A 12,816-nucleotide genomic window follows, 5' to 3' on the forward strand; every position below is an offset into this window, starting at 1 on the left:
TTGTCCAGAAGTTCCTGACCTACTGGCCATTATTACTGTTCCTTTTCCTTCAGAGTCAGTGTATCTCTTGGGGAGAGAGACAGGTACCTCTAAGAAATACAGAGCCAAGTAACTTTGGTGGGAGGTGGGGGCATGCAGTTTCAGTCTGAATCCTCAAGTTCACTCTTCAAGGACAGTTTTAAGGTCTGAGTTCCTACCTCTTCATGCAATTATCTACACAGTGTGCTGAGAAGGATGTGCTGCATCAATAGAATTGTGGGTGATCCACTTAAAAGAAAGCTGCTCTTTCTTTTAGAATTGTGGACAACTCAGAGCTTGCCTCAGAAATCGCTTTAAATAGCAGTGGTGTGCTCTTGAGAAGGGGCCAGCTTGCCGGTGGTTCTAACTCCTGTGGCGGTGGTTCTACCCCGTGTGGCAGCCAGACTTGGGTGGTTACCTTGGAAGGTGTGACTTTTCTTGGGGAAGTACTCCCTCAGCAAAATGTGGATCTCCTTCCGGATGGACTTGTGCATGTAGCCATAGATGTAGGGATGGATGCAGCACTGGAGGAAGAAAAGCCAGATTATTATGGTGATCACCCACTGAGGAACCTTGGTTTGGACATCCACCCACAAAGCCAGGACCGCTAGAAAGCAGTAGGGCCCCACGCACAGCACGTAGGAGAAAATGATCACGAAGATGACTTTCAGAGCTTTGCAGTGGCAGGAGCTGGGAACAGGAGGCTCGTTGCTATCTTGGACGCACTGGATATTCTCCGGGGTCTTCACTGCCTCAATTGAGATCACTTCGTCATCACCACACTCTGTATCATCTTCACCCAAGTAGATGTTGCAGTGGTCCTCTTCGCTGCTGCCTTTGTGGGCTGTTGTGGAGAAGCTCTCGCTCTCCACGCCATCTTCTGCACCCTCCATGTTAGCATTGCTGTCTTCTGCCTCCTCCCCCTCCTCCACTTCCATCTTCTCCTCTTCCTTGACTTCTTCCTTGACCTCCTCCACCACCTCCTTCGCCACCTCCCCCTCGCTCTCCTCCTTCACATCGTCCCCATGGGTTTCCACGACGACAACAGTCTCGTTCTTTTCCTCCGGGCTGGCATCCCCGGCTGCTTCACTGATCTCATCGGCCTCGACCTCACCTGCATCCTGGTGCGGCTCGACCTCGTTCTCCTCCACTTCTTCCTTTTCCTCCTCCTCTACCCTGCTTCCCACATCCAGACGTCGAACTTTGACATGCATCAGAGCGTGCTGGCGGCGGGCGGCGCCGTACACCCCGGTGTAGCAGAAAATCATAACGGCCAGGGGGATGACAAGGAAGAACATGACACTAACAAAGGTGTAGCTCGGACTTGCCTCCCAGAACATGAAACAGACAGCATTGCGATCATCAAAGGCAGCGTGCCCCCAGCCGCAGAGTGGAGGTGAGCTCTGGATGACGCCCACGATCCAGGTGCCGTAGAGTAGCTTCTGTCCCTGGCGATTGGTCAGCTTGTTGGGGTAGGACAGAGGATACATAATGGACATGTAACGATCAATTGACACCACAATGATGCTGTTGACACTGGCAAAGGCAAACAGGTGGGCGAGGCTAACCAGGGCGGTGCAGAAGTGGGTATTGATTGGCCAGAAGTAGGGCAGGGAGGTGGCTATCACCCAGGGGCCCACCAGAGCGCTCTGGAGCAGGTCAGTGACCAGCAGGTTAAAGATGAACTGGTTGGTGGTTTGAGAAATCTGTGGCTTGCGCTGCAGCACAACGACCAGCACTAGGTTGCCTACAAGTGAGACGATCATAAAGATGAGCAGCACGACCGAGCGAATGATGCCGTGAGCCAGTGTGATTGGCATTTTAGTGAGGGGCATACACACGGTGTTGGTGATGTTTGCAAGCGTTTCAGTTATGTTGGCGGTGTAATTGAGTGCGGCGTCCATGGTGGCTTGTGGCTGACCCAGCAGGTGGGAGACGGCAGTGAAGGGGTGCCGGGACTAGCCCTCACTCACAGCTGAAGCTGGGGACAAAAGAAAGGCACACAGGGTTAGTCGCTTTGCAAGGGATCCCTAGCTTCCAAGCCTCACAGCAGCGCTGCAGACCCTCCTTCTCCCTCTGCCCCGCCTCCCCGCCCCCCTCTCGCTTGCTTCGGTCTGCATTCTGCTAGTTTCTCGAATCCTCCCGGTCTCAAAGCCCCTCCCTCCTCTCCTGCAGTCACGTGCGCGCTAGGCTCACTCCCTGCGCGTCTGCCAGGCTAACTCGGGTTCACCCAGTCTGGATCTCTCAACCTGGCGCGCGCGCGCGCTCACACACACACACACACACACACACACACACACACACACACACACACTCCGATCTTTCAAGTTACGACCTGTCCCGCGAGTGCGTGTGCAGTCTCTGCGCGCCCCCCTCCCCGTCTCGGGAGTCTAACGTTTGGATGGATGCCGTGGGCGCGTGCGCTTGCGCTCGCGCTCTGCGCATCTCTCTTCCGCATCAGGATTTACAACGCTGTTAAATGCCACACCCCCCACGCGTGGTTCCCCACCAGATGTCCCCCCCCCTCCGATCCTCAACCGTGGCAAACTCAGTTCTGGAAACTTAATTCTCGGACTGCTTTAACCGGTTTGGGAGCTCTCCCGCAAGCGCTCTCTCTCCACATCCCACACACTCTCGCCGTTTGCAGGTTTGCATCTCTCCCGCGGGCTATGCGTCTTGCTTTCACGCTATTCTTTTACGCACCATGTTTTACAATACCGTTAATGATGGAATTTCAACACCACACCCCCACCAGTGTCCCCCCACCCAACCCTCAACCTCCCCCTTCCTCCTCCCCCCTATATCCCCCCCACACTCTCTGGATCCTCAAGTTAGGATCTCTCCCGCTGACGCTAACGGAACTCTGCGCACTCCTCCCTCCTCCACCCCCCCCGCCCTCGGCCTCCTCTCCACCCCCCCCCCCCCATCCCCATACACTGTCTCTGGGCCTCCTGGTTTATCTGTCCATCACTTTGCGCGATTCCCAAAAACTCTGGTGACGCAGTTTGCATTTCTCCAGCTGCTGCGCGCGAGGGCTCTCTGCGCATCTCCCACAATATCTCTGGGTCTCTTAACTTTTGCTACCTGCCCGCTGTCGCGCGCGCGTCCCGCGCCTCTTGAAAACTATCGCTAGGTCCTCCAGGTTGGATGTCTCCCAGCCCGCGCGTGTGCATGCGTTCTCTGCGGGCCTCCCACAGCTCCCGAGCTCCCAGTTCGAGTCTCTCCAGCAGTTTCTCAAAGTGTCTCACCCGGCGGGTGGCGGTTCTCGCTCCCCCCGCCCGTCGGTTTCCCTCTCTCCAGTGGCGCTCCCGAGGGCACATTTTCTGTACCTGTCCAATATGTGTGTGCGTCACCGTCATCTCTGACCTCTCCGTCCTCACGCCATGGGCTGCCTCGATTTCCCAAGCTTTCGCTAAAGCGCGCGCGCGCGCGCCCGCCGCGTGTCAATCTCTCTCCAGTACTCTTCTCCCTCCCACTTTGGGTCTCCCCCTCGCCAGGGGTTCCTTCCGTGTTGCGGCCTGAGCACTTTTATTTTTTCTGTAGCTGTATATGCGTTTCTCGCCCCCCCCCCCCCGTCTTTGGCTGGTGCGCTTTTGTCACGCAGTTTCTGTGCGCGCATCTGCCTCTATCCACGCGCGCTTCTCCTCTTCCTCTTTCTTGGGACTCTCTCATGTCTCCAGTTTTCTCCCATTCTATCTCCCCAGCCCTCTTAGTGGGTTCCAGCGCACCTGTTTCGAATCAGTCGCTATTTCTGCGTCTTGACTACACTCCGTGTCGCTCCCTGACTCTAATTTGCCCGGGTTTTCTTTACGCACCTTCCTTTCGTTGCGCAGATTTTTTTCCCCTGGGACCCTCTCAGCCCAGTCTTTTTCTGTCACCCCACACCCCCCCACACCACACACACACTGCCCCGTGTCTCTCTCTCTGTCTAGGTCTGCAACACCCGCGGAATATCTCTATTGTCTCTCATTTCCCCAGGCTATCTCTGCAGTGCTAGCGCTTGGAGAGTTAAGTCTGTCTCTCCCTCACCCAGGGGAGCGGCGCGAGGCACTTTTCCCATCTGCTGGAGTGTGTGCGCATCACCTTTTATCTTTCTCTGACCACCCCTCACCTCTGGTTTTTTTTCAGGCTGGATCTCTGTCGATTTAAAATTTTCTCACGGGTATCAGGTGCGTCCTTGGCCGCGGCGGGCTCTGGCAGATAAATCTCCAAGTTTCTCAACAGCACAGACAGCGCTAGAAAAAACAGGGAGGATGCCTACTGGGACCCCGTTTTCTCTGCCCCGGACCACCCCGCCTATCTGGCATCCTCTCTGCTTTCTCCAGCCCACCGCAACATCGGCGACATCGGCGTAGGAATGAGCGAGCGCAGGGAGCGCACCCGAGGGGACGCGCGAGGGAACCGGGGTGGTCGGGAGGGTCCGAGAGACTGAGCGAGCTCCAGAGAGGCTAACCAGAAAGAGGATGCGGGACCGAGAACCGATGGTGGGGGACGCGCTCTAGAGAGAGCCAACGCGCCCATCCAAGGGCCCGGGCGAAGGGGGGGGGGGGCCGTGGGGAGAGAAAAGAGGAGCGGGCGCGCTGGGGCGTGATGGAGGGAAAAGAAAACTGGGGAAAAAACGCTTCCGAGAGAACAAGAGGGGGGCCGAGGAAACTGGAGCGGTCCGAGGAACGGTCCCGGGACGGGGGCTAGGGACCACGGGACGGTCCCGCTTGTCTGGGCGCGGGCGAGCGCAGCGGCCGTCGGGCGGCCGCGCGCGGAGAACACGGGGGACGGCCGCGCCACCGGGAAGCCGGCGGGGCCGCTTACCTGTTGCAGCTGCGGGGTTCGTGCCGAGGCGGCCGCGGGCCGATAGCTCCGGACGGCCGCGGCTCCGGACGGCCGCGGCGGCTGAGCGCGCGCCGGGCGGTGGGAGCGGCCGCGGCTGGAGCCAGGCGCTGCGCCTACGCCAGCACGTCCAGCCGGCGCGCGGCGCGGCACAGCTCTGAGCGGCGGTGGGGGGCGCTGGGCCTTTTAAAGCCTCGCTGTGCCCTCACCTTGGGGCGCCCCCTCCCTGCTGACGCCCCCGCCCCGCGGCCCCCGCCCGCGCAGGTGACGCACGAGGCGGCGGGCGGCTTGGAGGAGCGGGAAAGAGCGGGCAGCCCACCCCGCTCAGATGTTCTCATTCCTCGGCCCCAGCCCGGAGGTACGAGATCACCGAGACCTCACAGACTGGCAGATAATTACCGCCACCGAATTTCCGGGCAGCCTCCCGCTCGCGGCAGATTCGGGGAGGGGGACAGCTGGTAGCCCCCACCCCCTGGATCTGCAGGGTCCTACCTATGTAACCCGGATGGGGGTGTCTCGGACTTAACCTTTGGACCACCACCCCAGCCCACTCTCTCACCCAGGTCGAGAGCGAAAATCACGTATAAAGTGAAGAGCATCAGCATCCCCCCACACCCCACCCCACCCCACCCCCGCCCACCCCCAGTTCGGGAGCGGAATCCTGTCTTTCACGTCACGGGGTTTTCTCGAATTTTCTGTTGCTCCTAGCAAGAGTTAACCGGCAGCTGTGCCTTTCCGGCGGGGCTGGGGGAGACGTTTCAGAGTTAACCCGCGGCAGTTCTTTGCCAGCGGCTTTGAGGGACATTTCAGCTGAGATTGTATTGTTTGATTGAAGGCTGTCTGTCGATCAGTGTCTTGATTTTTGCGTCTCTCTAAGAGCTACTGACACAGAGTAGAACACCAGATCGTGACCCCAGCCCTGGGACTCTTATCTTCATTTTTATAGAGAAAGAAGTAGAAAGAGGAGGCTACTCTCCTTGCTCAAGTTAACGTTGCACCTGATTTATTAACCCAGATGATGCTTCTGTCTCCGCAACATACTCTGTTTGCTCTCTTTCATGCCTGGATAGACACCTGGATAGAGGCCCCCTTCTGACCCACCCTTCCATAAAGGGGGGGGGCTGAGGTGGGAGAAAGCGGAATTAAGACCAGGAGTTATTTCTACCGGGTTTCCAGGGAATGAGGAAACGTTTTCTAGGCAGGAGCTGTGGGGAAGCCCGCTGTGGCAGATGCAGAGGACCGAGATAGGAAGATAGCGCTGCAGGAGGGAGCCGGGGCCGAGGGGGACTGCCGCAGGGTGAGTGCCAGGAGATGAGCTGAGGGGATATGGGGTAGGAGCAGATCCTGATGGGCCATGAGTGCCAGCTGGGGACTTTGGGCTCGAGCCTGAGCCCCCTGCAGGACCACTGAGGCTTTTTCCCCCCCTTATGAATCTTTTTCAAACAAACGCGGAAGGGATGAGCGTCATAAACCTACTCCCGAGCTCTCAACATCCGGTCTTAACCATGGTCAATACTGGTGATTAGGCTCACTGAGGATTTTGATGCAGGGGTTGGGATGGCATCTCTCTATTTCTGGGCTTTTCTAGAAGGGCTGGGATGGAGGGGGGTGTGAAGTGTGAAAGGAAGAAAGAATAAAAAGGACTGTGAGGGTAACAAGTGGCAAAGAGGCAAAGAGTGTAGCAACAGGTCACCCGGAGGGTGCTGGGAGGGAGAGAGAGAGAGAGAGAGAGAGAGAGAGAGAGAGAGAGAGAGAGAGAGAGAGAGAGAGAGAAAGAAAGAGAGAGAGAGAGAGAGGACAGGGACCCTTGTGGAGGGGTTTGGGATGAACACAAGATGCTGAGTTGTCGGATGGCTGAGTGAAGATGACTCGCACTGCCACCCCACTACACCCCCCACTGCACCCCACGTTCTGGATATGGGCTCAAAGCAGCTATACAATCAGGCCAGGGAGTACGCTTTGGACTTCACTTCCTACACTGGCTGTAAATAATTTTTTTTTCCGAGAGGCCTGATTTTATTTTCTCAAGGTTGAATGGTATAAAGCCGCTTGTTTTTCCTAGAGACAGACTCTCTGATACTCTCCCAGTTATTAATTTATAGCCGGCACTTGGCGGTGTAGCACCCTGGGTGGCAGGCGCTGTGGAGTTCAGGCTTGGCTGTTCAGGCTCTGAACGGAGGGTCTCTCCTGCCGGCACCCGGGCAGGCAGCTCGTTCCATTTGGCCCTTTTGTCCTTTTCGCGGTAGTCCTGGGGGTTCTAGGGACCGCTGGCCTTCAGCAGGGACTGGAAGAAAGCCTTGTGTAAGGTGGGAGCCTCAGAGAAGGAGGATCATGGAGTCTTCAGCTGCTTCTCTGCACATGAGTGGGTGGATGGGGAGCCCAGTGAAAGGGATCATCTGCAGCCCATCAGTGGGAGGGGAAAAGAAAAGTCCAAAAATCTGATCAAGGAAGCCCTGTGAAAGAAAAGCCTTTCCCTCCCTCCCTCCCTCCCTTCCTTCCTTCCTTCCTTCCTTCCTCCCTCCCTCCCTCCCTCCGTCCCTTTTTCCTATCTTCCTTCCTCCCTTCCTTCCTATTTATTTTTCTTTCATTTTCTTCCTTTCTCTTTACTTCTCTTTACTTCCATCATGTCTTTCTTCTTCCTTTCTTTCTCTTTCTCCCTTCATTTCTTTCTCTTTCCTTATTTCTCTCTTTCTCCCTTTCTCTTTCCTGCTCTCTCTTCTCTCTCTTTCTCCCTCCATCTTTCCTTCTCTTTATCTTTTGTCTTCTCTTTCTTTCTCCTCTTTCTTTCTTTCTTTCTTTCTTTTTTCTCTTTTCTCTATTTCTTTCTCTCTTCTCTCCTTTCTCTCTCTTTCTCTTATCTCCTTTCTCTCTCTTTTTTTTTTGCTTTTTGGGTCACACCCCACGATGCACAGGTGTTACTCCTGGCTCTTCACTCAGGAATTACTCCTGGCGGTGCTCGGGGGGGGGGGGGGGGACCATATGGGATGCTGAAAATCGAACCCAGGTCTCTCCTGTGCAAGGCAAATGCCCTACCCACTGTGCTATCACTTCAGCCCCTTTCTTTCTTTCTTTCTTTCTTTCTTTCTTTCTTTCTTTCTTTTGCTTTCTCTCTCTTTTGCTCTTTCTTTTTTCTTTCTCTCTTTTGCTCTTTCTCTCTTTTTTCTCTCTCTCTTTTATTTTTGCTTTTTGGGTCACACCTGGCAATGCTCAGGGGTTACTCCTGATTCATGCACTCAGAAACTACTCCTGGCCATGCTCAGGGGACCATATGGGATGCTGGGAATTGAACCCTGGTCGGGCCGCATGCAAGGCAAACGCCCTACTTGCTGTGCTATCAATCCAGCTCCTTTCTTTCTTCTTTCTTTCTTTCTTTCTTTCTTTCTTTCTTTCTTTCTTTCTTTCTCTTCTTTCCTTCTCTCTGCACCCAGAGCTGCTCCTGGCTCCTCACTCATGGGATTCTGGGAATAGAACCCGGGTCAGCCACACACAAGGCAAGCACTCTATCCATTGTACTATCTCTCAGGTCTCACAAGGCCTCCCTTCAGTACTGGGAGGTACTGGAAGGTTGTTTTTTGATCCCCATATGGCTGTGATCAAGGCTTACTCCTTGCTCTGTGCTCAGGGAACACTCCTGGTGGTGCTCAGAAGAACATATATGGTGTGTGTTGTGGGGGAAGGTGTCAGGCCTCAAGAAATGCACATATTTTCATCCTGTAATGCAAGGATTATAATACCCTGTACTACAACCCTCGGGCATCTCTTTCCTCTCTTACCCTCCAGCCTGAGCAGAGTTGGTGTTCTTGAATTTCAAAGGTATGCAAATTTTCCAAGTTTGTGAGGGGGCTTTAGGGCTATAGATTTGGCTTCAGGCCTTTGGGCAGCCCGGGAGGCTCTAATTTGGTTGGCCTTGGAAGAGCCCTTCAACTGAGCAGTGCCCTTAGAATCTAGGGAGCTTTGGTGGGGGGGCGGGGGAGAGGGGAATGAGGCAGAAAGAATTTGGGATGATCGCTTGGGAAGTCTGCTTAGTTAATTTTCCTGCCTTCGTGATTCTAAAGTAGCAGAGGTGGGATTGTACTAATGGTGACAATGGAGGGCAAGAAATAACTAGAAAGGGCTCTGGACCGGATGCTAATCACACGTTTTCACAGTGGCCATCTGTGTTCCCTCCTGGTCTTCCCACACCTCAGCAGACTGGTCCTAGGGACTGTAAACGCTGGGGAGTCACAGTGCCATGGCTCAGCCAGGCATTTGTTCTAGAAACAGGGGGTATAAGATCCTTGAGTGGGGCCAGAGCTATAGTACAGCTGGTAGGGCCTTGCATGCAGCTGACCCAGGTTTGATCCCCGGTATCCCATATGGTCCCCCAAGCACTGCCAGGAGTAATTCATAATTCCTGAGTGCAAAGCCAGGAGTAACCCCTGAGCATCGCTTGGTGTAACCCAAAAAGAAAAAAAAAGAGTCCTTGAGTATCTACCATGTGTGACACACACACAAAAAAAATCCTTGAGTATCTACCACGTGTCAATCCTTTTATTCTGTTTAATTCATGAGAAAATTGTAAATTACAGATCAACAGTTTTTGCAACTCTACAACATTCTAAACTGTTTTAACAATCCCTATAAATTTAACTATCACACTACTGCTATGGTAATATGTGTCTTGATTTCAAAGATGCCAAAGTGTAAGAAAAATACCGAAACCTACATGCTTTAATATCAGTATGCCACAGCATCATCCCCTAGTTAATATTTTACCCAGGGACAGAAACAAGGTACAGGGCTAGAGCACTTGCCTTGCATATGTGGAGCCCTGGGTTGAAGCCTGTCACTGCAAACACAAAATTCTTAGTCAGGGTTGCATGGCAAGTGTTAGAACTTCAAGGTAGGCAGGGAGTGGGATGGGGTGGGGGTGGCAGGAGGGATACTGGGAACATTGGTGGTGAAAAATGCGCACATGTGGAGAGAATGGTGTTCCTGCGTTGTGTGACTGAAACTCAATCATGAAAACTTTGTAACTGTATCTCAGGGTGATTCAATAAAAAAATTAAAAGAAAGAACTTCAAGGTAAATTCTGTTTTGACTGGAAACCAAGAGCATTTCTTACGCTGTTTCTGGGAAGGGTCAAAAGACAAAACACCGAGGCTCCCAGAGAGGTAGCCCAGAGCAAAATTCGAATCTAGGTAACAATGTTAGAATTGTGGGAAGACAAATGTAGTTGCAGTGATAATGATTTCCTTAAAAAAATCTTTTTGAGTCACCATGAGGTACAGAGTTACAAAGCTGATCATGATGCAGTTTCAATCATACAGTGTTCCAACACCCATCCCTCCACCCAGTGTACATATCCCACCACCCAGTTTGCCTCCCGACACCCTCCTGCCAGCCTGCCTCTACTTTCCTTCTTTTTCTGTCTCCGTCTCTCTTTCTGTCTCTCTCTCCAGATAATGATTTCTTTTCGTAGGCTGCATAGTTCCCATAGGTGGTGAAATGATTAAATTAGTCCCTCTACATTCTAAGTCACACTCCTTCCTGCTTAGCTAATTCATAATCAGTCAATGGAGAAAAATATATGGTTTTGTTCTGAAGTGCCTCCCCGTGGGGATGTTTTTAATTTTTCAGCTTTAGGAATTGCTCTAGTGTTCACTTTAGGCTAACTCTAGCAGTTGTGCTTGCAAAACTCAAATAAGATTAAGTACCATCTGGGTCTAAGCTAATATTGCCCATGCTATGAGCTTGGGTAGGACGGAAGGTCCGGATTGAAAAGTTATGTTTATCTAAATAATATGCTTTGCGAAAGGAAATCAGCAGAAAATTACTGGATGGATTGAAAATGAAGAGCAGAAGACCTGATTTCGAGTCCTAATTCTGTAGCTATTTACTACAGAATGTATTGCATTAAGGAGATCCTCTCCATCTCTGATCTCAGTTCTATTAATCCATCAAATGAAATAAGGGGAGTGCCAGATGATATCTAAGGAATCTGTCGATTTATGACTTTTAGCTTCATCTACTTTTTTAAAAAAAAACCTGGATGTTGTTTAAGAATTCCCAAATTAAGCAAATTTAAACAGTTGAAGAAATAGTACAGCAGGTAGAGCATTTGCCTTGCACATGGCCCAACTCAGTCCCATCCCCTGCATACTATATGGTCCTTTGAGTAATCTCGGGAGTAATTCCTGAGCTCACAGCCAGGAATAACTCCCGAACATTGCGGGGTGTGGTCCCCAAACCGAACAGAACAAAATAAATTAAACTCATATTTATTTATTTATTTATTTAATAGATTAAAATTTTTTTTGTCTTTTCTTTTTTAAAAATTGTTATTAGTGAAACACCATGAGGTACAGTTGAAGACTTACAAATTTTTGTGCCTGGGTTTTAGTTATACAATGATCAAGTACCCATTCCTCCACCAGTGCCCATTTTCCACCACCAAGGATCCCAGTATCCCTCCCACCCCCCATCCCCCCCATCCCACCCTGCCTCTGTGGCAGGGCATTCCCTTTTGTTCTCTCTCTCCTTTTGGGTGTTGTGATTTGCAAAAGAGGCATTGAGTGGCAATCATGTTTGGTCTATAGTCTACCTTCAGCATGCTTCTCCCATCCTGGGAGGATCCTCCCAACACCCTTTTTAATAGATTTTTTAAAAAAATGATTCACTGGGAGATAGACCCTTACAAAGATATTCATGATATATAAAAATTGAAAGCTATAGTTATGCTTGGGCAACAGAAAGGAGGAGAGATGGAGGGGTAATAAGGTGAGGGATGCTGGGACAATGGTGGAGGGAAGTAGACACCTCGATGAAGAGTGTGGTGCTGAAGTATTTTCTGCATTAAATGCTACCATTAACAGTATTGTAAATTACTATGCCTAAAATAGAATAAGATTTTATTATTTCAGAGCTTACTGGCACATATATAGGAATGTATTCCAAATCACAGGTGGAAGGATTTACTCACAAGAGGAAGAAGAACCTTCCTTTGAAAACAAGGAAATTTTCAATCCATAGGGGATGAAGTTTTCTACCTACTGTTGCTGGGAGGAGTAATCGTACCACTATGTCTTTTCTTTTTCTTTTTCTTTTCTTTTCTTTTTTGCTTTTGGGTCACACCTGGCAATGCACAGTGGCAATGCACAGTGGTTACTCCTGGCTCTGCACTCAGGAATCACTCCTGATGGTGCTCAAGGGACCATATGGGATGCTGGGAATCAAACCCAGGTCAGCCACATGCAAGGCTAATGCCCTACCCCCTGTGTCAACGCTCCAGCCCCATAAAATTTCATATTATGTGCTTTTTATTTTTTAATATATTTATTTTATTGAATCACCATGAGATACACAGTTACAAAGCTGTGCATGGTTGGGTTTCAGTCATACACTATTCCAACCTCATCCCTCCACGAGTGGATTTTTCCTACCATCAATGTCCCCAGTTTCCCTCCCTTACCATTATTTCTTATGAAATAAGAAAGGAAAGAGCTATAGACATTATATTTACCTTTTTAAGTTAACAATCTAGAAAGTGGACAAAACATATGAGAAAATGGTTGTCAAACAGTGGGAAACGGGCAGTATAGAGCAGCGAATATCAAGAAGCAAGTTCTTGCCCCTGTTAACAAGAACGGGGAACCCTGTTCTTGCCCCTATACAAGCTAGCCATACTAGCTAATTGCCCGGGAGAATTTCCAGGCTAAGAATTCATGTTGAACCTGAAGCTGTATCAATTCAGCATAGTCCAGAATTCAGGGAGGTAAAAGGGGTTGGCAAGGTTACTTTAGTTTCCCCGCACTAACGACGCTGAAGATCTCTAAATGGTATCCTTTAAATATTTCACTGAATACAGATGAGCGTCACAGGGAACTCTCCAAAGTTTCTTTCATACTTATCTTACATAAGTTTGTAAGGAAATTAACCGAGGCTGAGGAAAGAATGATTCAAAAGGAATATGTGAAATACTTTCTAGTGTTC

The 12,816-nt window shown here is 51.0% G+C and overlaps 1 protein-coding gene across 1 annotated transcript; it reads right to left on the reverse strand.

Moving 5' to 3' along the window:
* Window positions 1–332: 332 nt before the first annotated feature.
* GPR101 (G protein-coupled receptor 101) lies at window positions 333–1,850 on the reverse strand. The gene is made up of 2 exons (XM_056130244.1): window positions 1,104–1,850; window positions 333–980 (listed from the first exon to the last, which is right to left on the reverse strand). The coding sequence occupies exons 1-2, from the start codon at window positions 1,836–1,838 to the stop codon at window positions 333–335; spliced, it is 1,383 nt and encodes a 460-aa protein (XP_055986219.1). The 5' UTR covers window positions 1,839–1,850.
* Between the last annotated feature and the right edge of the window lie 10,966 nt (window positions 1,851–12,816).

This window comes from Sorex fumeus, unplaced genomic scaffold (assembly GCF_029834395.1).
Source record: "Sorex fumeus unplaced genomic scaffold, SorFum_2.1 ptg000075l, whole genome shotgun sequence".
NCBI classification, from domain to species: Eukaryota; Metazoa; Chordata; class Mammalia; order Eulipotyphla; family Soricidae; genus Sorex; species Sorex fumeus.